The sequence below is a fragment of the Rhineura floridana genome, chromosome 5 (assembly GCF_030035675.1).
Source record: "Rhineura floridana isolate rRhiFlo1 chromosome 5, rRhiFlo1.hap2, whole genome shotgun sequence".
Classification (NCBI taxonomy): domain Eukaryota; kingdom Metazoa; phylum Chordata; class Lepidosauria; order Squamata; family Rhineuridae; genus Rhineura; species Rhineura floridana.
Genome location: NC_084484.1, coordinates 63,789,743 through 63,813,948, shown reverse-complemented (window position 1 = coordinate 63,813,948; position 24,206 = coordinate 63,789,743). Strand labels below are relative to the sequence as shown.

Here is a 24,206-nt window from a genome sequence, read left to right as displayed (position 1 = left end):
AATACTACTAGCAGAAACTAGTAATGATTTTAAACGAATGCTGATGAAAGTTAAAGAGGAAAGCACAAAAGCAGGACTACAGCAGGACTAATGTAATGACAACAGAAGATTTATGTAGCTTTAAAGTTGACAATGAGGACACTGAACTTGTCAAGGATTATCATACCTCGGCACAGTCATTAACCAAAATGGAGACAATAGTCAAGAAATCAGAAGAAGGCTAGGACTGGGGAGGGCAGCTATGAGAGAACTAGAAAAGGTACTCAAATGCAAAGATGTATCACTGAACACTAAAGTCAGGATCATTCAGACCATGGTATTCCCAATCTCTATGTATGGATGTGAAAGTTGGACAGTGAAAATAATTGGGTGTCAGAACAAATTAAACCAGAACTATCACTAGAAGCTAAAATGATGAAACTGATGTTATCATATTTTGGACACATAATGAGATGGCATGATTCACTAGAAAAGACAATAATGCTGGGAAAAACAGAAGGAAGTAGAAAAAGAGGAAGACCAAACAAGAGATGGGTTGATTCCATATAGGAAGCCACAGACCTGAACTTATAAGATCTGAACAGGTGGTTCATGACAGATGCTACTGGAGGTTGCTCATTCATAGGGTCGCCATAAATCATAATCAACTTGAAGGCACATAACAACAACAACAGGATCCAGATGCAATGCTAAATTTCATGATAACTGGAGTTAATCTAAAACTGAAGTGGAAGTTTCTAATTTCCCAACCATGCAGAAGGAAGAAAGCAGCATGCAAGCATGAGTTTTGCTGCAGCTCATCCTTGTAATGCTAAATCATGATTTGTCATTTACCAGTCTAGCATAAGAAATTTTATGCTGTGTGTATAATTGTCAAAATTTACAGTCCTACTTGGCTAAATGGATGAGTGTTGATTTTTAAAAGTGTAGTCCAACTAATGAAATATTGACTGTTATACAAGGCTTCATAAATAATAGTCTTACACATCACAGCAACTGATTACCAAGCCATAGTTTGCCAAGTGGAAGCTGACTTTGGGTCAGCATGCTCTATTGTATGTTTATATAATATGCTCCTGAATTTGCAGACTCTGCAGCTCTTCATTATATTGCTTTATTTGTGGGTAGTAGTTATGAACTATATTCTATTATTCTATTCTACTATATTCTATTATGATATTGCTTTATTTGTGGGTAGTAGTTATGAACTATATTCTGATGTAGCTCGACAATGCCACTTGAAGATCTCAGGCCACCTACTGTGAATTATATATCTTGGACTTTATCTCTGAACACACATCTGATCAGGAGATCCAAAGATACTGCATCTCAGAAACTCTTCTGTAAAGAACCTTTATATATGCTCTGAAGCCCAAAACTTTGTTCAAGCAGGTAACGGATAACTAGCCCAAATCCTCAAATAGCTGGGCAGGCTAGTGTGTGGCTGGAGGTTCATCCTGTCTGTAGCAGCATGATTTAATCGGGGGGGGAATGGGTGTTAACCAATAGGGAGATGCTCCCCCCAGATCTTGATTGGAGCTGATGGGAGTTGGGAGTCCAGCAATACCTGTAGGGCCACAGGTTTCCCACCCCTGTTCTAAAATTTTAATCCACTATGAATAAAGGATGGCAGATCTTAGGCAATCTAGTTAGAACAATTACTTCAGGAGAAATTACAGATTAAATATGAAATAACAAACCCAATAAAAAAACCAAACCTGATTGCTTTAATCACACACTGGATGTTTATTTCTAGTTACCCCCAAAACTCTTTTCCTCTAGACACCACACTATCACTTTGAAGAATGAAAGTATTTGCTCATTTCATTAATCTCCCTAAACTAGTAGTAGCTCATACCCTACAAATAAGATCCTTAGAAGATTCTAATTATCTATGGTATCTTGAAAACACACAGTGTGCATCTCTCAGTTGCAAACTATACAATTTAAGGGAAGTTCCTTTCATTACCAACAAGAGGAAGTGAGTCAACCACTATGTGGAAGCTTCCTCAGTTGAAATCGATCACCCCACCCCACAAGAGCACATGACCATAACATAATTCAAATGTTCCATATTAATATATTTTCAAGTGCCCAACTGCACAGGACCACAAAACAAACAATAAGTACAGAGGAACATGGGCGATGCCACCCCAATTTCAGTGATCATGGGTAGAGGGAAATATAGCCATGGAGAGCTATATTAGACAGGCACCATTTCTGTTATCTTTTTGGTGCCTACTGAAGACCTTCCTCTTTCAACAAGCCTTTTAAGTTGAGACCTATCCCAGTCTGTGTCTGTATTGGAATTGCTTTTTAACATGTTCTTAAACCTTTCTTAAAATGTTTTTAATCTTAGCTGACGTTTTGAAAGCTTTTTAAAGAAACATTTTTGAAGATGTTTTGTTTTAATGTGTTGTAAAGTTTGCATTTATGATGTTTTAAAGTTTTTAGTGCTTTTATTTGCCACCCTGGGCTCCTGCTGGGAGGAAGGGCAGGATATAAATCAATCAATCAATTAAGGACCCAAGAAAATGAAGTTTATACAGACTCAAAGAGAGGCTTACACAGGGTTGTGGAAAAAACACAGTTAGTTACCAAACAAACACAGAATCCTCTGAGAATAACAGCAGCCTTTACCACTAACTGCAGTCTCATTGCCTATACACAAGGGAGCGAGGGAATGCAACTGAGGAAAGCATTATGTTTTACAATCAAGTACACAAGATTACACTGATGCCCTCTTAACTCAAAATCACCATCTCCAAATTAAATCCCTGAATGATAGCTGTATCAGCCTGTTGTGGCCAAACACGAAGACTAACTGATTAGTGACACAAGCTGTCATGAACTGGAATACACTTCATGCACTTGTGCCTGGAAGTTTTAGTTCACAAGGGCTTATACTACAACCCAGTCTATTAGTCTTTAAAGTCTCAACACTTTTTTAATAGATATATTAAGCACACATTTAAAGAGTTAGATAACTTTAACTACTTTCCTTGCACATGAAAGGAATGTGAAAAGTGATGTCAAGCCTGCTCCCCAGTAAGTGGTGCACTGTTAGTATTGTTCACATTTTTATTTAGTTTAATTTTTATATATTTAACGTTTTATTCATTTAATTTTTCTCTTTTTTTCTTTTTCTTTCCTTTCTTTGTTAAATAAATAGAAGCCAAGAGAAGAAAACCTGCTGCAAGAGAAATAAAAAGAAGCCCAATGGAGAAAGTGTTCTGGAAGAAAAAGTACACACAGAGTAAAGGAGTCAGAAGACTTGTGCAAAAAAACAAACTTGGGATGTCAGTAGCGAGGCAGGGAAGAACACAGGAGCCGTGCTGACAATGCGTTCAATTTACACGCAACAATACTGTAAAACGCTAATGTGCCTGTGCTATATTAATCCACAACAGTCAGCCCACTTTATTGACTGCTTTTAAATACCGCTTTTCTGTAGAAGCACTCCATCCATGCTCAGGATCAGGAAGTCTACATCCCTCTAACGCCCCACTCCAGTGACACTGGAAGAAGGGATGGAGAACGAGTCCGCTCTTCGACCACCCCAGCTTCGCGCGTGTAACACGGCAAATTCAAGGACATTTTAAGGGGTTGCTAACTAGCAACATCGCGCCCCGCTCAAGCCTCTTCAAGTGTGTTTGGGGAGATCCCCCCAAGGAAACTCGGGCGCCTCCCCAGCCCCCGAGAAACCACAGGCAGCACTCTTCCCGCTACCATCCACGCGAGTACCTCTTGACATTCATAGAATCAGGGCGCACAAACAGGGAAGGCGCACTAACGGGAGGAGTGTGCCTTTGCCAGATAATCCTCGATACATTGCGCGGGTCAAAGAAGAAAGGGGAGGACTAATATGGAAGAAAAGGGAGGGAGAAGCCGCGCGTTTGCTGGGGAGAAGGGCTCCTGCCTCTCCCCGAGGGGCGGCTATTTGGTAGGGCAAAAGTGGTAGAGTGGAACAGCGGCGATTACCTTGGCTCGCTGGTCCCAACTATACTGCGGCCGTTTCTCGGCCTCCGAGGGCACAGCGGCGTCCCGGTCCCCACTCTCCGCGTTAGGCTTCGGCTCTTTGGCCTGCTTTCTCCGTTTGGAGAAGAAGCAGCCCATGGTGCACCTCCTCGGGCCACTACAACAGCTCTCTCAGACCATTCAGAGGAACCACCTACACCATCACCCAGCGACTCCCTAACCGAAGAAGCCTACGCTGGCCCCGCCCTCAGCTATAAGTGCTCACTTCCGACTTCTCCCTCTCTCGTCTCCCAGGGCGACGGCGGCTCCGCCCCATGGGAGAAGCTGCAGCCTATCAGCAGCTTGGCGCGCCGTCGAATCATTTCCGTCAATCAGCCTCGTCAACGAATCTTAAGACTCGCCTTTTCCTCTCTCCCTCCCTCCGGTCTCCGGAGGCACAGAGTTTAGAGCGCGCGCGCGTGTTTCTAATAAGGGCAAACAACTCGCCGTTCTGTCCCGTTACACTTCTCTGCTTTTCGTTTCCGGAAGTGGCAAGAACATTAAAGTAAATATCTACATACAGAAATGCCGCACCTCAAACATTTAGCCTTGGTCTCCGATGTCTCTAATCTCTGTTAGAAAGAGGATACGGATTAGAGCTACTTAATACGAGAAGGGAAGCACATTGCACATGCCCAGTCTCTTACTGTATCCACAAATGCAAATAAGGCCTGGTATTTCACAATCCTGGGATCTACTGGGAGAAAGGGAGGGATATAAATCAAATAAATAATAAACAGCCATCAGGGCCAAGCTCGTGTGAACCTTTGGATGGCCTTAAAAGAGGATTAGACAAATTCATGGAGATTAAGGCTATCAGCGACTAGTAATCATGCCAGCTATGCCCTACCTTAAGGATCAGAGACGACTTGCTTCTGAGTACCAGTTGCTGGGAACAACAAATGCATGATGTGTATATGATGTAGTTTTATCAAGTTTTATTGCTCTACATTGTTGTATACTGCTTTGATACATTTTCTGTAAGTGGTATAGAATCTTAATAACAAATAAAACATAAAAAAGAAGGGGAGAGTAGTATGTCCTGCTTGCAGGCTTCCCTATAGGCACCTGGTTGGGCACTGTGAAAAAGGGATGCTGGACTAGATGGGCCCTTGATCTGAGCAGCATGGTTCTTATGTGTACGATGATCCCTACTATCTTCTATTTAAACTGGCAATGGCTCTCCCAAGATGTCAAGTTGGGATCTTTCCAATCACTATTATTTGAAATTATTCTTTTTTATATAATAATAATTTAAAGACTTCAGATAATAATTTAATATAATTAAAAACTTGATGGTCTCCATGATGACCATGGGACTGTCTCAAGTTGTCAACAGTCCAACACATGCTCGATTTGGTTTTTGCTCCAGATGGAGAAAAAGGTGGTCTGGACATGGGAGAGGTGGATGTCACCCCATTGTTGTGGTCAGAGCACTTCCTTGTGAAGTTTAGATTACAGGTCTAATCCTTCCCTGAAGAGAGATTAAGATGGTCCACCTCTGGAGACTAATGAATCCACTGCCCTGTGGAGTTTCCAGTATTTATTTATTTATTGTATACATAACACATGATCCTGTTGTAGCCCTTGTTATGCTGTGGAACGAGATACAGTGAGCTCTTAACACAGTTGCTCCCGAGTGCCCTCTCTGGCATTGTGGAGCCTGGTTTGCACCTTGGGACACAGTGAACTAAGGACATGAAACAGGCTGGACAACGGCTACAGCGCAAGTGGAGAAAGACAAGCTGTGAGCTGATCGGACATGAGTACAACATCATAACCGTATCTACTGTGTGGTGGTGTGGGCAGCAAAGAAGGCCCTTTCTCTGCTTCCATTGCATCCTCAAGTAGCTGTCCAGTGGAGCTTTTTGTATTGTTGGGTCTGTTGACATCAATTCCAGAAAATGGAGTTTTAGATCCTTAAGAGGCTTATTGTGAATTGTTTGCAAGGCACTTCGAGGGTAAAATTGCTTGCCTCCTTAGCAATGTTGATGCCCCCATCTACATCTACTGTAGTCCCCAGTGAAGTGACCAGTGCAACATCTGCTACAACTTCTTGGATTGGTTCAGTGATGAGATCTGATGACATGGACAAGGTGTTTGTGACGATGCGGCCAGCAAAGTTTCCTCTCAACCCTTGCTTTTCTTGGCTTATTAAAGCTTGCTGAGGGGGTATGACCAAGTGGATCCAGGGTGTGGTCCACACATCTTTGTGAGAGGGAGTGATCTCAGCTGCCCTGAAAGAGGCAGTGATCCGACCCCCTACCTTGGACGCACTGGTTTGTAATACTACCACCTGGTCACAAATACTCCGTTTTGGCAAGGTGATTGAGAGGGTTGTGGCATATCAATTGCAAGTACTCTTGGACAAAACAGATTATCCTGACCCATTCTAATCTGGGTTCAGGCCTGTTATGGAACTGAATTGGCCTTGGTCGCCCTTTATCGGTAGGACATGGGGAGCAAGACCCTGTTATTCTTACTTGATTTCTTGGCAGCTTTTGATATCATTGACCATGGTATCTTTCTGAACCAACTTGGTGAGATGGGTATCGGAGGCATTGCTTTACAGTGGTTCTGATCCTATCTCCAGGATCATTTCCAGAGAATACCATTGGGCAATTGTCTTTTGGCCCCTCCCAGTTGTGCTGTGGGGTTCTGCAGGGTACCATTTTGTCTCCAATGCTGTTTAACATCTATATGAAACCCTTGGGAGCAGTCATCAAGAGATTTGGGTTGAGATGTCAGCAGTGCGTTGATGATACCCAGCTGTATATCTCTGTAACATCTAATTGAGAGAGGTCATGCAAGCCCTGGACCAGTGCCTGGACTTGGTGTGGGCTGGATGAGGGCCGCCCTGGGCTCCTGCTGGGAGGAGAGGCAAGATTAAATCAAATAATAAATAAATAAATAATCTGAATCCTAGCAAGACAGAGATGCTGTGGATTGGTGGTTCCTGAGTTTTGGATATTGGTCAATTGCCTGCTTTGGATGGGGTGGTACTGTCCCTGGAAGAGTAAGTACGTAGTCTGGGGGTGCTCCTTGATGCATCTTTGTTGCTAGAGTTCCAGATGACCTCAGTGACTAGAGTGCCTTTTACAGCTTCAGCTAGAAAGACAGCTTCAGCTGTTTCTGACTGGATAGCCTGACTACTGTTGTCCATGCACTGGTAACCTCCAGGCTGGATTACTGTAATGCGCTTTATGTGGGGCTGCTCTTGAGGCTGGTCAGAAGCTGCAGCTGGGGCAAAATAATGGCAGAGAGACTGCGCACTGGGGGCAGGATATCGTCAACATGTCACCCCAGCTGCTGAAGAACTGCACTGGCTGCCCATTAGCTACCAGGCCAAGTTCAAGGTTCTAGTTTTGGTGTACGAAGCCCTAAGCAGCTTGGGACCAGAATACCTGAAAGATCGTCTTACCTCTTATATACCCAGCTGCTCACTGCACTCTGCAGTGAGGGCCTCTTGCAGATATCATCTTATCAGGTGGTCGTTTGAGCACAACATAGGAAGCAGAACTTTAGTGTTGTGTGCCAACACTTTGGAATTTCCTGCCATTAAATATTAGACAGGCGCCATCTCTGCTATCTTTTCAACATATATTGAAAATCTTCCTGTTTCAACAAGCCTTTTAAGTAATCTTATCCCAGTATGCATATGAAGCCGCTGGGGCAATCATCAGAGATTTGGGCTGCAGTGTCATCAATATGCGGATGACACTCAGCTCTATCTCTCGTTTAAATCTTCACCAGAGTTGGCTGTGGAGGACCTTGTCCAAGTGCCTGGAATCCGTGAGTGGATGGATGGGAAGGAACAAGCTGAAGTTGAACCCTGATCAGACGGAGGTACTACTTGTGGGGGACAAGAGAAGGTTGGGTGACATTGACCTGAAGTTCAACGGGTGAGTCTACTCCTAAAGGACCAGGTCCGCAGCCTTGGGGTTGTGCTTGATTCCAGGCTGTCCATGGAGGCTCAGATTTCGGCAGTGAGCCGGCAGCCTGGTACCAACTACACCTCATACGAAGGCTGCAACCCTACCTTCCTATTCACCAGCTCCCACTAGTGGTACACGCCCTGGTCACCTCTCGTTTTGGACTACTGTAATGCGCTCTACGTGGGGATACCCTTGAAAACAGTCCGGAATTACAACTGATACAAAATGCGGCGGCTCGACTACTTACGAATAGTCGCCGCCGAGATCACATCACACCAGTGTTGTTCGACCTACACTGGCTTCCAGTTGTTTCCGAGCCCAATTCAAGTGTTGGTATTGACCTTTAAATCCCTACACGGTTCCGGCCCAGTTATCTCACGGAGCGCCTTCAACGCCACCAATTATGCCGCCCGACAAGATCGGCCACACAGGGCCTTCTCTCAATCCCGCCAACAAAAACAGCCAGATTGGCGGGTACAAGAGAGAGGGCATTCTCAGTGGCGGCCCCCCACTCTTTGGAACTCTCCTCCCACAAGATCTCCGGCACGCCTCTTCTTTAAATGTGTTTCGGAAAGCCTTAAAGACCTGGCTCTTTCAGCAGGCCTTCGGGGTATCTGGGGAGGGTTCATTGTTATAACTGAAATGCCTCCTGCCCAGTTTTAATTTGTTGCTGCAGATGTGTTGTTTTATATTGTATTACTGTATTTTATCAATTGTATTTTAACAATTTTGTAAGTCGCCTAGAGTGGCCATTGGCCAGATAGGCAACGAAGAAATTAAATTTATTATTATTATTATTATGCATCGGTGTTGGAATTGCTTTTTAAATATGTTTTTTAAATTGTTTTTTAACATGTTTTTAAGATGTTTTGTTTTAATATGTTTTAAGATGTTTTTAAGTGCTTTAACTGTTTTTGTTTGCTGCCCTGGGCTCCTTCTTGGAGGAAGGGCAAGATATCGTGTAATAAATAAATAAATAATAGCAGCTGAGCCTTCTGTTGAAGTGGGGCAAGAGCAACTCCTGTGTTTTGTTCTTTTATTTGTGCTCCAGAAGGAAGATAGAGCTAGGGTCCTCCAGATGGATAGGTTTGTTTACCTTACCTATGATGCTCTGACTGACTTCCTTCTGTCAATAGACTGTACGTCTTTAGGGAAGCTTACCTGCCCCTCCTCCTTCTGCCCTTTCCACTTCTTCCTTCTCTGACTGTCGGAGAGAGGAGACATTCCTTTGTCTCTGCTGTCTCTCCTAGCATGGGGCTAACTCCGCACCTGGGCGTTACGCCTCCAACTTAGTTAGTTAGAACTAGGTATGCCTTTCTATTTACTGTGTAATTTCCTATAAATAAAGTAGCTTTTCTTATTGTACTAAGTCTCCAGTCTCAGTAATCCTGATGCAGGGTAAAAGCCTGCTTTCTTAGGTAAAAGCACGTACATGCTGTCACACTCGCATTTCAAACATCTGCTGTTACTCTGCTGCTGTGGTGTTGCTTTAAGCTAAATTAAGCACACAAATTACACACAGCGCAACACCTTCTGCAATCAAATCATGTGGCTTACAACAGAGCAGTGACTCCTCTCCATCACTTATTTGTTTGTTTAGCTGAAAACATAATCACTGAAATATTTTTATTAGGCCAATTTTTAAGCACTTGTTTATGATTATGCTGATATGCCGTGTGAAATTACTATAGAAATAAGTGAAGGCTACAGTCCTTTGTACACTAACTTGGAAATAAGTTCCATTGAACTTGATAAATATAAATAAATATGAACTCAGAATAAAATGAAATAAATGTAAATTTAAGCAATACATGTCTTCCATAGCGAGCATAATATTAAAAGAATTCAAGACTTACTCAAAATTAAAAGACAACATCTATCTAGTAGCTATGTAAAACAGGAATTGTATGTTTACACCATATATTAATATTAGGCGATTGGCAGAGATAGGAGCCTGAAAGCAACTATATAGTTTTTAAACCTTTTTATTTCATCTTATATGATTAAAAACTTTAGTAGTCTGATTTTATCCTCCTCTAGTTGTTGCAGGACAAACTATTACAGCCATAATTCATGCAGGCAAACCGGGCGCAACTGAAGAGATGGGCCCTATTAAAAGCAAGGCAAAGTCACTTTGCTTCACCAGCATTAAAAGGGATTTGTGTCTGAAAAGCTCCTTACTTCAGCACCATAATACAGGCTGTTCTGTGATAAAGCAGCAACTCCAATAGGTGGTGCTGTTTAGGGGTAGATGCTAGAGTCAACTCTGAATACCATGGAAGGAGACAGTCTCCCCTTTGGTACTGTGGATCCAAAGTCCAGTTCTATGCTGTGCACGTTAGTGGTCCCCATGGACCAGAAGCCACACTCATCTCAACAAAAAGTCAAGCTTTCAGTGTTGCAGCCCAATGCCATGGAACTCCCTCCACTAAACAATTGGTTCCCAACCTTTATGAGTACAGGTCCCCCTTTGTAAGCTCAAACTTTTTTGTGACCCCTCCCCCATTCTAATTGTAATTTTAGTCTCTGTTAATTAAAAAATGCTGTGTGGCAAAACCATATCTCCAAATATCCCCTTCCATTAAAAGCTCGCTGCAGACAGGGAGGTATTGCTTTCTTAATGCAAAGTTCCAATGAAATTGGTATCCCTTCCACTCCCACACACAGTCTGAAGATGTATAGTCCTGTCTCCCAACACTAGTGGGTGACAGTGTTGGACTAAGAACAGGTTCAAATCCCATCCAGGCATGAGGCCCACTGGGTGACCTTAGACCAAACACAGTCTCTCAGCCTGACCTATCTCACAGGGTTGGTGTAAGGATAAAATGGAAAGGGGGGGGGGGACCATGTGCACCACCTTGAGCAACTTGGAGGAAAGATGGGATATAAATGCAATAATAAATGAATACATACATACATTTCTGCTGTAATACCAGGATCCCAGCCTCAGCCAAGCTGCTGAGCTTTTCCCCCCTTTTTCTTTTTAAAATAATAATCAAGACGCAGCAATGTGTTGGTGATGGGGATGCTAGATTGTGCACTGCAGACAACAAGGTACACAGATTGAGGAGGGGGATTAGTGCTTTTAGGCTTTGGGATGATCATCAGAACTGATGACTTGGTTTGCATGCACTTGGAGAATGAAGCAGAGCAGAAGACAGATCAGCACACACACACATGCACACACACAAACACACCTGTCCACCTGCAAGCACCTGCAGGTGTGGATACATTTGGGCACATGGAGGGGGGAAGCTCTCAACTACTGCAGCATCTTGAGAGAGAGATGGGGGGCGGAATGTAGGTGGAAGAAAAGAGGGATGCTGGCATACACACTTAGCTCAGAAATGGAGAGTGGCCAAGTCCTGCACTCCTCACTGCTTCTTGGCTCTGTCTGGGCTGAAGCGAGATCTGGGCGGCCTCGCAAATAAGAATATTTTTTAAAAGGAAAGGCAGGCAAGCTGTCTGCCCGGAAGGAAGGGAGAAACAGCCTTTTTTTTGCAGCCTTGCTTCTTTTTGCTTCATGAAAACAAGGACATAATCAGCAGTGGCAGTGCAAGGAGACGGGAGTCGGCAATTGTAACCCCCTCTTCCTGGTAGCTCCACTCTCAGCCTCCTTTTGGCATCTGCACACCTACCCTCAATGTACCTAAAAGACACTCTGCCACTTCAGCAAAAGTCTTCCCTTCTTGTTTGGAGCAAGGGAGAGGTGTCGTCTGCAGCAGTAGTGGGAGCAGAGAGCATCCAGGTAGGGAAGACTTTTAAAAATAATAATAATGCATTTCTTACTGTTTGCGGGTCCCCCCAGATTACTTCATGGCCCCTTGGGGGTCACAGCCCCCAGATTGGGAATCACTGAACTAGAAGTCAGGCAGGCACCATCTCTGCTGAGTTTCAGACACCTGATTAAAACTTTTTTTATTTCAGGACGCCTTTGCACCATGAATGCTTCTGAAATGTATTGCTTTTTTTTTTTTAAGAAATGACGTTCTGTGTTTTACATTTCTGAGTTTAATTTTTTATGGTTTAATTTATGTTTTCAGTTTGTAAATTCTATATTTTTATTGTTGTAAGCCTCTTTGAGACCTAGACGGTGAAAAGTGAGATATAAATTTTTAAATAAAAAAAATACTGTCTGAGCTTATAATAATAATAATAATATAATAAAATTTTATTTGTTAGTTGCCCATCTGTCTGACTTAACAGACACTCTGGGCGACTTACACAATATAAATACAATTTAAAACATATTCATACAACAGTCACCATATTAAACAACAATACATCTAAACCACCCATTAGTAATACAACATAATAGCCTATCACCCACCCCAGAAATCCCATAGGCCTGCCTGAATAACAAGGTCTTTAAGGCTCGACGAAAAGCCATCAGGGAGGAGGCATGTCGAAGGTCAAAAGGAAGCAAGTTCAGAGGGTGGGGGCCACGACCGAGAAGGCCCTCTCTCTGGTCCGCACCAGCCTAGCTGTTTTCACCAGTGGGACCGAGAGAAGGTCTTGTGAGGCCGATCTTGTTTGGCGGCATATTTGGTGATACTGGAGGCGTTCCTTCAGATAACTGGCCAAAATCGTTTAGGGTTTTAAAGGTTAATACCAACACCTTGAATTGGGCCTGGTATACAACTGGCCTTTGTTGGGCTGATTGTGGCTGGGCTAATAGTTCAAAATGATTGGTTGATGTTTCAATGAATGACAGGAGATAGCTGGGGAGCCTCTGAGTGTTTGTTTGTTTGTTTATACTTATATCCTGCCCTTTGTTCCAAGGCCCCAGGGCAGGTTACAAATATAAATACTAATTAAAATCATCATATCAAAACACACCTCAGTAGTCTGTTAATTTAGAATATAACTACTAATACATTAGCTTAAAAACCTTGTACAAACAGATAGTATAATTTTAGGCACCAGCTGAGAAACCTATGTTGGCACCAGCTTATCTGCAGAGGGATGAACTGCATAACCAGGATGCTATTGCCAGAAGGCCCTTTGACAGTCAGCTGATCACCAGATGTCACTTAATGATGAAACTATTGGCAGGACCTCTCCAGTGGGCCTTCAGTTATGGGCTGGATTGCCCTGTTTGGGTCTTGCAGAGGCACTCCCAGGGCAGCACCATAGGGTGAGAAAGGGCTAGAGGTGGACTGAGCATTTTGAGCTTCTGTCCTTCAATCCACCTCACAGGCTCCACCCCCTTTTTGAGAACGAAACTGTAGTTCAGGCCAACCCACTGCCTTGTTGAGCCCAGCGGTGGCGGACCCAGCATCCTTCCCGAGGAAGGAGGTAGAAGGCATGAGTTTCAGAAGCCTTAGCTGTTAGGGAGCATGGATGATCCAGCTGTTGTTGAGTCTAACCCCGACCTTGGGGAAGAGAGCGAGTCGCCCGCTCCACCAGTTCCATGGCTGGTCCCTGCCCCTCAATGGGACAGCGCTCAGCCCCCCAGCACTCCCACGGGACTGTTGGGGGATGCTCCTGAGAAAGCGGACACTCCTCCTTCACCAAGCAGTATCTTAGAAACGCCCAACGCTTCCCCGCCCTCCGTTCTCCCACCTGCCGATCAGGAACCAATGAGCCTTCGGAGGCTCGCCGCCCCCTCACCAAGCTCACGACATCAGGAGAAGCGGCCCGGGAGAAGGGGCCGTGTGTGCAACGAAACGCATCCTTGAAAGAGGGTGTGATGCCATCAGCCTTCAAGGAGGCAATTGTAAAGCCCATCTTAAAGAAGCCCTCCTTGGATCCCCAAGTGTTAGATAACTTCCGCCCAATTTCGAATCTACCATTTCTGGGCAAGGTCATTGAGCGAGTGGTGGCCAACCAGTTGTCAGCACACTTGGATGAAACGGATTATTTGGATCCATACCAATCGGGTTTCAGGACTGGTCACGGAACTGAAACAGCCTTGGTCACTCTGGCTGATGATTTCAGGAGGGCATTAGATAGGGGAGAATCCACCTTTCTTGTCCTCCTCGATCTCTCAGCGGCTTTTGATACTGTCGACCACAGTATCCTTCTGCTTCGCCTGGAGGGATTGGGAATTGGAGGCACTGTATTACAGTGGTTCCATTCCTTTCTCTCCGACAGGTACCAACAGGTAGCGTTGGGGGAGGAGGTATCAGACCCTTGGCCTCTCAATTGTGGTGTGCCACAGGGCTCTATCCTCTCTCCCATGCTATTTAACATCTATATGAAGCCGCTGGGAGCAATCATCAGGAGATTTGGGCTGCAGTGTCATCAATATGCGGATGACACTCAGCTCTATCTCTCGTTTAAATCTTCACCAGAGTTGGCTGTGGAGACCTTGTCCAACTGCCTGGAATCCGTGAGTGGATGGATGGGAAGGAACAAGCTGAAGTTGAACCCTGATAAAACCGAGGTACTACTTGTGGGGGACAAGAGAAGGTTGGGTGACATTGACCTGAAGTTCAATGGGGTGAGTTTACCCCTAAAGGACCAGGTCCGCAGCCTTGGGGTTGTTCTTGATTCCAGGCTGTCCATGGAGGCTCAGATTTCGGCAGTGAGCCGGGCAGCCTGGTACCAACTACACCTCATACGAAGGCTGCAACCCTACCTTCCTGTTCATCAGCTCCCACTGGTGGTACACGCCCTGATCACCTCTCGTTTGGACTACTGTAATGCGCTCTACGTGGGGTTACCCTTGAAAACGGTCCGGAAATTACAACTGATACAAAATGCGGCGGCTCGACTACTTACGAATAGTCGCCGCCGAGATCACATCACACCAGTGTTGTTCGACCTACACTGGCTTCCAGTTGTTTTCCGAGCCCAATTCAAGGTGTTGGTATTGACCTGTAAATCCCTATACGGTTTCGGCCCAGTTTATCTCACGGAGCGCCTTCAACGCCACCAATTATGCCGCCCGACAAGATCGGCCACACAGGGCCTTCTCTCAATCCCGCCAACAAAAACAGCCAGATTGGCGGGTACAAGAGAGAGGGCATTCTCAGTGGCGGCCCCCACTCTTTGGAACTCCCTCCCACAAGATCTCCGGCATGCCTCTTCCCTAAATGTATTTCGGAAAGCCTTAAAGACCTGGCTTTTTCAGCAGGCCTTCGGGGTATCCGGGGAGGGTTAATCGATATAATTGTAATGCCTCCTACCCAGTTTTAATATTGTTGTTGTAGATCTATTGTTTTTATTGTATTACTGTATTTTATTAATTGTATTTTAATAATTTTGTAAGTCGCCTAGAGTGGCCATTGGCCAGATAGGCGACGAAGAAATTAAATTTATTATTATTATTATTATTTGAGGCTACTGCGCCCGGAAGTGGGTGCTGAGTCAACTTTCTTCACAAGTTGCAGAGCATGTCTAGAGTGCAGTTAGGCATTGTAGTGAGTTAGCATAGGGGTTTCTATGAGGCACACAGCCTTTGATGTATCCATTACTTTAATAAAACAAGAATTGATTACACCCTCATCTCCAATTGGTGGTTCTCGCTCTGAACTGGACAGGCCTGCAGCTGGGGACCACTGTGTTCCCTGGCCTGCCCCCAGTGTGCTGCCTGCACTGTTGGACTGGTGAGATAGACTGCATCAAGCAAGGGGTTGGACTTGATGGCCTTATAGGCTGTTTCCAACTTTACTATTCTATGATTCTATGACTGGGAAGCATTCAGTTCCTTAGCCCCAGAGCAAGGTGCCTGTGAGGGTCCTATCCTGTGGCTCTATGGGCTCTGGTGCTGTGGTCCAGGGGTTCCTGCCTGCCAGCCTCAAGTTTAATGCCCCTCCCCGGTCACCAGCATCAGGCTCAGAGCCAGGAAACTAGTCTGACTCCTTAGCAGGTGACTCTGCAGCCTCTGACTCAATGTCTTGGTCACTTGAATTGGGCTTGGTGGCAAATAGGCAGCCAGTGCAATTCTTTTGGAGCCAATGTTATATTGTCTCTTAGTGTTAAACCTAACAGAACCCTAGTGGCTGCATTTTGCACTGGCAGTAGCCTCCAAACCATTTTCAAAGGCAATCCCAAGTAAAGCACATTGCAATAGTTCAGGCCAGGTGGGGAATCCTTTAGCCTTCCTGATGTTGCCGAACTACAACTTCCATCAGCCCCAGAAAGCATGAACAATTGTAATTCAGTAACATCTACAGGGCCAAATGTCCCCCACACCTGGTCTAACCAAAATGTGACTAGAGCATGAACTACTGTGGTCAGGCTATTCCAGATCCCCTGAGGACCGCACCGCTTCATATAGATTTAAAAGAGAGCCGACAGAATGGAAACCTGTAGGGATCCCAAAGCATAACTGCTATGAGGCCAAGCATAAGCACTCCAACTTCTCTCTGGAACCAGTACTTCAGGTAGGAGCAGAACCACCATAACACAGTGTCTCACATTCCTAACCGAAAGAGCCAGTACTGGAGGACACCATGGCCCATGGTATCAAAAGCCACTGAGAGATCAAAGAGAATTAAGACGGCTATACTGCTGCTGTCTCTCTCCCAATATTGATAATCCAGTATGGCTACCAAAGCTATTCCAGTGCCAACACCAGAGGAAAACTTATATTGAAATGGAGCTAGATAATTGGCTTCATCCAAGTGTACCTGAAGTTCTCCAGCCAACACTCTCTTGAGCATCTTGCTGAAGAATTGTGTATTAGCAACTGGGCAATAGGTGTCACAAACTTCTGGAGGTTCTCTTGAGAAGTTGGGCACACCACCTTCCCTTCCTACAAAAATTATCACACCCTGCACCCACTCAGTCAATTCCACTCAGCTTGCTCTTAACAAGTCAGGATGGGAGAGGATCGAGAGTACATGTGATATAGGCCAAACTTTCAAGCAACTTGTCCACTGGGCCTCAGTAACTAAAGCTGATCCCAAACAACCTGACACCCAGACTAGCATCAATTGCGGTGTCAAGTTCAGACTGGATACAAGCAATTTTGCCCTCAAAGTGCCTTGTTTGCTTGTCCCAATGGCCTTCCAAGGGCTCGAGGCTGTCTTCTTCTTGGGAAGATCTACCAGCCCATGCACCGCCTAGAAGAGCAATGCTACACAGCTACTTGAGGAGACAATAGAAGTGAAAGAATCTCTCTTCGCTGCCACCACTCAGTAGGCACAATTGTGCACTCTTACCTGTGTTGATCGTATTCAGTATGAGACTTATGCCACATGCACTGTAGCCATTGGTCATCCCCCCAGAACTCTCCTGTGAACCATGGGACAATCTGAGGTCCACTTTGCCAGAAGGGCATTCAGTAACAAATATGTTTCTCATCAGATACCTATTTGACATTGGAGACAGTGGCACCTCTTCAGCTGAGCAGAGAGAACAGAGAGACAGCAAAAAGCAATTGGCAGTTTGAAGGAAGAGAGCTTCTAGCTGTAGTTAGCTGGAAACATGTCTATAGCTTGGGTGTGGAGGATGTACAGTTGTTTTCTAGGAATCTGATACAAGCTGTGCCGTCTGCTTTTAGAGGTGTATTTGCCTTCATCTAGCTTGCTTATATATTTGTGAATAAAGCAAATATTACAAAAATACCCGAAGTCTCCCATACTCTCTCATCCAAAACAAATTAGGCCTACAGCACTATTCCTGGAATCACCACTCACTGAAATGGGGAACATATAACAGTAGAATCAGGCTGTAAATGCTGTCCAAACAACAAACAGTTTATGGGATTGGTTATAGAGGAACCTGGGTTCCCTTTCCTATCCCATGTTGCAGCGCAAAATTCACACTAACCACTGTGAACAGGAATTGCCAACTATTACTTCATGAGAATTAAGTCTCACTGTGTTCAGCCGACAGGCATTGGGAACCTGTGGTCCTCCAGATGGACTCCAACTCCCATCATTCCTGGTCATTGGCCATGGTGGCCAGGGCTGATAGGAAATGGAGTCCAACAATGTTTTGTGGGGCCACAGCTTCCCTACCCCTGTTCTAAGTAAATATGTGTGGCATTAACATGCTTAACAAATGAGTAATCTTGCTTAATATTAATTTACTCAATATAATGTATGGTAAACATTGAAGTTCTCTTTGGGAAATGTTGCTAGAGGACTCCAAGGAATTAATTACTCCAGTTGTTGATAGTCCAAAATATCAAGAGACTAAAAGGTGAGGATGTGTGAAAACAAGCAATTAAGCCATTAATAGAGCCAGTGTGGTGTAGTGGTTAGAGTGCTGGACTACAACCTGGGAGACCAGGGTTCAAATCCCCACACAGCCATGAAGCTCCCTGTGTGACCTTGGGCCAGTCACTGCCTCTCAGCCTCAGAGGAAAAAGTGGGATATAAATGGAATAAATAAGTAAATAAATAAACTAGCAACCAATGAAACTTTGTTCAGTTGCATTCTCTTCTCCAGTGGTCCACACTGGATACGGAACAAAGGGATAGAATAAATTGCACCACTTCAGCCTTCAATTCCCCCGCAAAAAAGTTTTGAATGCTTTATCTCTCTGCAAATTTAAAAACAGCAGTAACAACACCAAACCTTTTCTCCCGGATGGCTTGTAATTGCTAGCTTGTAAGGAACGCGGGGGGAGCATTCTAACATAATATTCCTCCTCACACACCACTATAGTTTGAAGTGGTGCAGTCCGTTCCATCATCTCCTGCTGTATGCGTAGATCCCGCCTCAGTGCGGGAGTGTGAGGTGCCGCACAGGTGGCAGCTTAGCAGGCCTTTAAGAGGTGGGACGGGAGGAGGAAGACGACGACGGCGGCTGCCGGCAAACTTACTTTGGCTGACAGGGCCTGTACGCTAGCTGGAGAGAAGCCGCGGAGAGGCGGAGTTTGGCGATCTTGCGCACCGCTGATGATGAAATCTGGTTTGGCAGCCCCAGGCTGAGCGAGAGCAGAACTGGCTAGACATTGCAGAGGCTGCGGGCCGGGGAAAAAAGCCGGAGGCGGGTGCCAGCGGCACTCCAGGGGAGCCTACCATGACGCGTCCGCCGCTCCTGCTGCTGCTCCTTCTCCTCGTCCTCGTTCTCCAAATCCTTGGGCTCTACGCCGGGGAGCGAAGCAGCAGCGCCATGGAGGATATCACCACGGAGAAAGAAGCGGAGGAGAGCCACCGGCAGGATAGTGTGAGCCTCCTGACGTTCATCCTGCTGCTCACCCTCACCATTCTCACCATCTGGCTCTTCAAACACCGCCGCGTCCGGTTCCTCCATGAGACCGGCCTGGCCATGATCTACGGTGGGTCACGGGCGGCATGGTCCTTCTGCTCCCAGAGGGAGCAGGGAATAAAAGGAGAGGGTGTGTGTGTGTGTGTGTGTGTGTGAGGGAGGGAGGGAGGGAGGGAGAGAGAGAGAGAGAGACACACACACACACACACACACACACACACACAGAGACAGCATGTGAACAAAGGCAGTTTACACATTTGCCTTTATTCTCCTGACTAGACTAGAGTGAGTGGAGTGTGTGCGTCTGTTGTGTGCACACGCGTATTTATTTCTCCCTTTCTCATAAGGACTCGTCCGTTTCTTTTCTTTTTGCTTTTCCCGTGGCTTTTTCGGCAAACCGTTTGTCTGATGACAAAACTCTTCTGTATGTCGCACGTGTATGCGTATCTTGTCCCCCCTTCCTGCTTTGAAACCTCGGAGTCGCGCCATTATTTATTTATGGAGCCTGTGAATTTCAAAGCTATTTGCTAATTCCGCCTGCCCTTCCGAGGAGAGAAAAATTGAGCTTGGTTCTAAATGGGCGGGAACAGTAAATATGCCTAATAGACTGGTAAAAGGATCCTCTGAGGGGGTCGCGGGGTACGTGGCGGAATACGAGCAGGGAGGGTAAGCACTTGTCCGACTTGCTTGGCCCCCCTCTCCCTCAGCATCTTCGCCTGGGGATGCGACTGCATCGCTCCTCTCTTTCCGCCACTGACTTCAGGTAATACGGTTGTTTTGTGTGCCTTCTTGGCCCCACTTTTCCGAGGCCCAGTGGTTTTATTCACAGTATGAATACATGAATATGAATACACGTGAATCGTTGCTTTCTTCTCAAACCTGCTCCTCCTTGAAGAGAAATGAACATCCTCTGTAATGTGTGCAGTTATGTGGACCTCTGATGTTCCCTGATTCAGTCTTTCTGACAGACAACGCTAATGGGAAACAGAAGGTCAAATTGCTACCAGCATCATCTGTTGTCTTTCTTTTTTTAAAAAAAAAGGCTGTGAAAGAGCTCTCATATTATATACTTTGTCTCATGAGGGTGGCTTGGAGGCTTGTTTGGGGTCATGATGTGGGGTGGGTGGGAAGGCCAAATGGCAGTTGTCTTTCACATCATGAAAAAATAGGGATGTTGTTTGTCTTTTCCTGTCGCTTCTACTTGCTTTAGTGGTATGTAATTTTCTTAGTGGAGATATATTATGGCATGTTAAATTGTCCCATGGGAGAATCTTCAGGCCATATTAGAGTGCTTCTCACTAACTGAACTGGTAATGTACAGGGTGGTGCAGAAGGCTGCACCACCTAGACTAAATTATGTTAAACATTTGAATTATAGTCTGACAGTGAGATTCTGTCACATGCTACTTTTAGATTACCCACATATGATTTTTTTTTTCTGTGTACAATTGGGTCAATCCTTTATTGTCCATAGAACTTTACAATACTATTAAACTCATTTAAAATACTAAAATAAAGAAATATAAGATTTAAAAGAGATGTGTATATAGATGCACCCCTATTGAGGACATTATATATTACTTGCTGGTCTGCCTACTTTTTGAGGACTCCGTAGTGAAGTTCTTGTTTCCTATTATGCAGCTATTTTCAGATTGATCCCCACAGAATGTTGTACTTTTTTTATTAGAGGACAAAAATGTGTATATCACATATAAAGTGGCTCAGTTTGCTCTCGCTGTGAAAAGGTTGCGTTCTTGTGTACAAATTGGATTTTTTGTTACCTTGAACTCTGTAGTTTGAAAAGAAGTATCTTTAAGCATTCATTTTCTCTTTAGAAAATGACTGCCTGCTAGCTGTGTATTTTTTTCCTTCATATCTGGCAGCTTTAATCGACCTGATGCCATTGAAATAAAACACTGTAAAGGTTACTCAATACACCTTAAATCCTTGTGGGTGATTAGGTGATAGAATTCAGTAAATAGTGACTTTGGGACTGTTCCATCTGCTTCTTCTTTTATATTAGATTTTTTTTAATGGTTCCGTCTTAATACACACACAGCTGGTATAGCACAGTGGGGAGGAGAGCCTGGCTGGGAATCCAGAGTCTGAGAGTTCAAATCTCCACTCGTGTCTCCTGGGTGTCAAGGGCCAGCTAAAGATCACCCCCACAGTGAGTGGCTCAGGGGTTACATGCCCTGACACCTGCACACCCGTGGGCAAGCTGCATAGTCCCAAGGAGCCCAGTTGCCCCCCAGCTGGAAGTTGTGTACAAGGAAGGGGGTGGCTTGTGCAGCTGTGGCAAGCTGAGCAGGCCCTAGCCAGCTGGGGAGGACTAGCCTCAGAGGGAGGCAATGGTAAACCCCCTCTGAATACCTCTTACCATGAAAATCCCTATTCATAGGGTAGCCCTAAATCAGGATCGACTTGAAGGCAGTCCATTTCCATTTTCCTTAATACACACAAGTCATGGTTAACTTTAGATCTGATTTTTAGATCTTTTGCACTATTATTATTCCCTGTTGTTGGTTTTACTTGGATTTTATTTTGCAGCTGTGTTTGTTCTGCTTTAGATGCTAAGTTTCATTTGGATGTTCTCATGTTTTTAACTTTTACTGTAAACTGCACAGAGAACTTTTTTGTTTTATTTTGCTCAGTAAATAAATGAGCAAAGCTTGCCCTTCAAAGGGTTTTGAAGAGAGAAGACCAAAGTAAAAGTACGATATGTTTGTTCCCACTATCTGTTGATAGAACTGGGAATTGTGATCAGTCTGTACTCTCCAGATTTGATTAATGACTAGTGCATAGGGATGCATGTGAACCTACAATGACACAAGTAACCTTGTGCTAGTTTCCTTTTTTATCTGTAGATAGCAAACGGTTCTTACAAACAGTGTTGAACTTTCGATCATAGGCATAAGTTTTTTTTTGTTTTTTCAGGCATAAACTCTTGAGTTTGATTACTGTTTTGCTGCTAGTGTATTTGGTTCTTTCCGCCAGTAAAAATAACCATCTAACAGAGCATAATGCCTGCTTAACATTTCATGGTGCAGATGTTTGTTGCAGTAAGGAAGTCCTGATGAATGCTTGCACAGAGCAAAAAGCAACTGTTTCCTCTACAGTGACTGTTTAAAAGTTAAATGCTTGAAATGCAATGGAATTTACTCTGGTGAGGTTTCTTAGTCACAGGAAATCTTGTTAGTCATTTGCTCCCTGCTGCATTGCTGTGCAGTTGTTATCTTTTTTTTAAAAAACACGCTGAATCCCTGGCAATGAAACTCCTTAAAGATATGCAAGTGCCTTGCCATGCACTGTAATCCTATATATGTCTACTCAGAAGTAAGCCCAATTGATTTCAATAGGATTTGCTCCAAGGCAACCTTTTTTCCCCTGGCAGGCAAGATCTATATCTGCCCTAACCCACAGTGCCTTCAAAGAGACTTGCTCCAGGATCATGAAGGAGTTTGTTAAAATGGAGTTCCCTCCTCAGTTTTAGCAGGGTTTCAGTGCAAGCACCTTTGTGATCCCAGAGCAAGACACACTCCCATAGCACATCAGTTGTAAGCGCCTGATTGTTCTTTGAAACCACACAGCAATGGTCCCACACCTGATGTGATTTGTCAGGAATGGGCTGGTGGGCCAAACTGTGACCCTTAATGGGCCAAAGTTGACCCCGCAGGCCAGAAGTTCAGAACTCCTGCTCTTAGGAAAGTATGTATAAGATTGCATTCTTAATGTAACAATTTGCATTTGCAGTGTTTTCAAGACCATACAAAACTATACGTTTCTGTAAGGAATTAGTGATTAGTTTTATGTTGAATTTTATATTTACATAGAAGGATACTTCTTAATGTCTTGAAATTAAATGCATAGGATACAATACAGACCATTATAGGTAGTGTAACATATGATGGTACTGATGTAGGATCTCATTAAAATGTTGAAAATCTATTTTGTGCATGTGTCCCAAGCAAATATAAAATAACCTGTAGAATATCACACCAGGAAAAATTGGTGTTTGTCTGCTAAACTGTATATTTATAAAATTGAGATAATTGGTAGGCCTTTTTTAATAAAAGGAGAGTATTCTAAGATGCAAAGTTCTGTTTTGTTTCATACTATACCATTGATTCATATAGCGCTGTAAAGTTACATGAGGAAAAACACAGAGCCTGAGATGCTTCCGTACTAAATTGACAGCGCATAAGACAGTGGAGGGAAAGTGAGCAGGTGTAGTTACACATGTTTGAGGTTCATTTTAGTTAAAGATGAGGAATTAAGGAGTTAATCATTTATTGTTGCCTATGAATAATCTTGAAGCACTATCACAATACAATAAAACATATAAAGCTATTGCAAAAAAAATCTCTTAGAAGGCTGGTTGAAAGAATGACACTTTCAACAGATGCCAAAAAGCCAAGAAAAATGGTGCCTGTCTGATATGTAATGGGAGGGAGTTCCAAAGGGTGGGTACCAGGTAGAATAGCTCTCCTTATAAGGTGGTATCTGCAGGAAGCCCTCTCCTGCAGAGTGCTGTGGTTGGTTGGGTATATAAGAGATAAGGCTTCATGAAATGTTTAGCTTTGAGGAGTGGTTTTAAGGAAGAGAGCTGGCACTATGTTGATGTGGGACAGAATTGTAGACTAGGGAGTAGATGAGCACAGGCGAGTGAATGCTGCTAATGAAGAGACCTGACTAATTTGCTGTAACATATGAAACATGCATATTTAGGCTTCAGTCCCATAGCAAATTACCTGAGAGTAAGCCCACTGAACTTAATGGGACTTTTTTCTGTGTAGACATGGATAGAATTGCAATGCTATTTAGGATTACATTTTATCTAGCCAACTTCCAGGCTGCTCCAGACTTGTACAAACTAAGGCAACAAATACTTGATTATTTATTTTGGTAAAACTTTTATTATAATGTACTTTATAATGTGTATGCAGGATGAGATCTATGTCATTATGATTTAGATGGGATGAGGTTAGCTCGAAATCAGTCTCTTTGCAGCCAAAAGATACAAAAGCAGTACTGAAGAAAACTGTTTGCCTCATTATTTCAGATCTATGATATCAATACTAGAAAATCTTGCCGCCCTGGGCTCCTGCTGGGAGGAAGGCGGGATATAAATAAAATAATAAA

At 44.1% G+C, this 24,206-nt stretch overlaps 2 protein-coding genes across 5 annotated transcripts in view; one reads left to right on the top strand and one right to left on the bottom strand.

The window, feature by feature from the left end:
- The window catches only part of RP2 (RP2 activator of ARL3 GTPase), a 36,712-nt gene extending 17,844 nt beyond the window's left edge, over positions 1 to 18,868 (bottom strand). Inside the window, exon 1 of one of the 3 annotated variants that reach the window (XM_061626982.1) lies at positions 18,676 to 18,868. Coding sequence is in view for 2 of the 3 variants with exons in the window: in XM_061626980.1 (XP_061482964.1) it covers positions 3,982 to 4,116 (135 nt within the window). In the remaining variant the exon portion in view is untranslated. Of the gene's footprint in view, positions 1 to 3,981; positions 4,255 to 18,428; positions 18,631 to 18,675 lie in introns of those variants that run through there. The other 2 variants (XM_061626981.1, XM_061626980.1) reach the window with 2 other exon arrangements.
- The window catches only part of SLC9A7 (solute carrier family 9 member A7), a 67,359-nt gene continuing 61,732 nt past the window's right edge, over positions 18,580 to 24,206 (top strand). For both annotated transcript variants that reach the window (XM_061626977.1, XM_061626976.1), the window contains exon 1: positions 18,580 to 19,134. In XM_061626977.1, the coding sequence (XP_061482961.1) occupies positions 18,876 to 19,134 (259 nt within the window). In that variant the 5' untranslated portion in view covers positions 18,580 to 18,875. The remainder of the gene's footprint in view (positions 19,135 to 24,206) is intronic.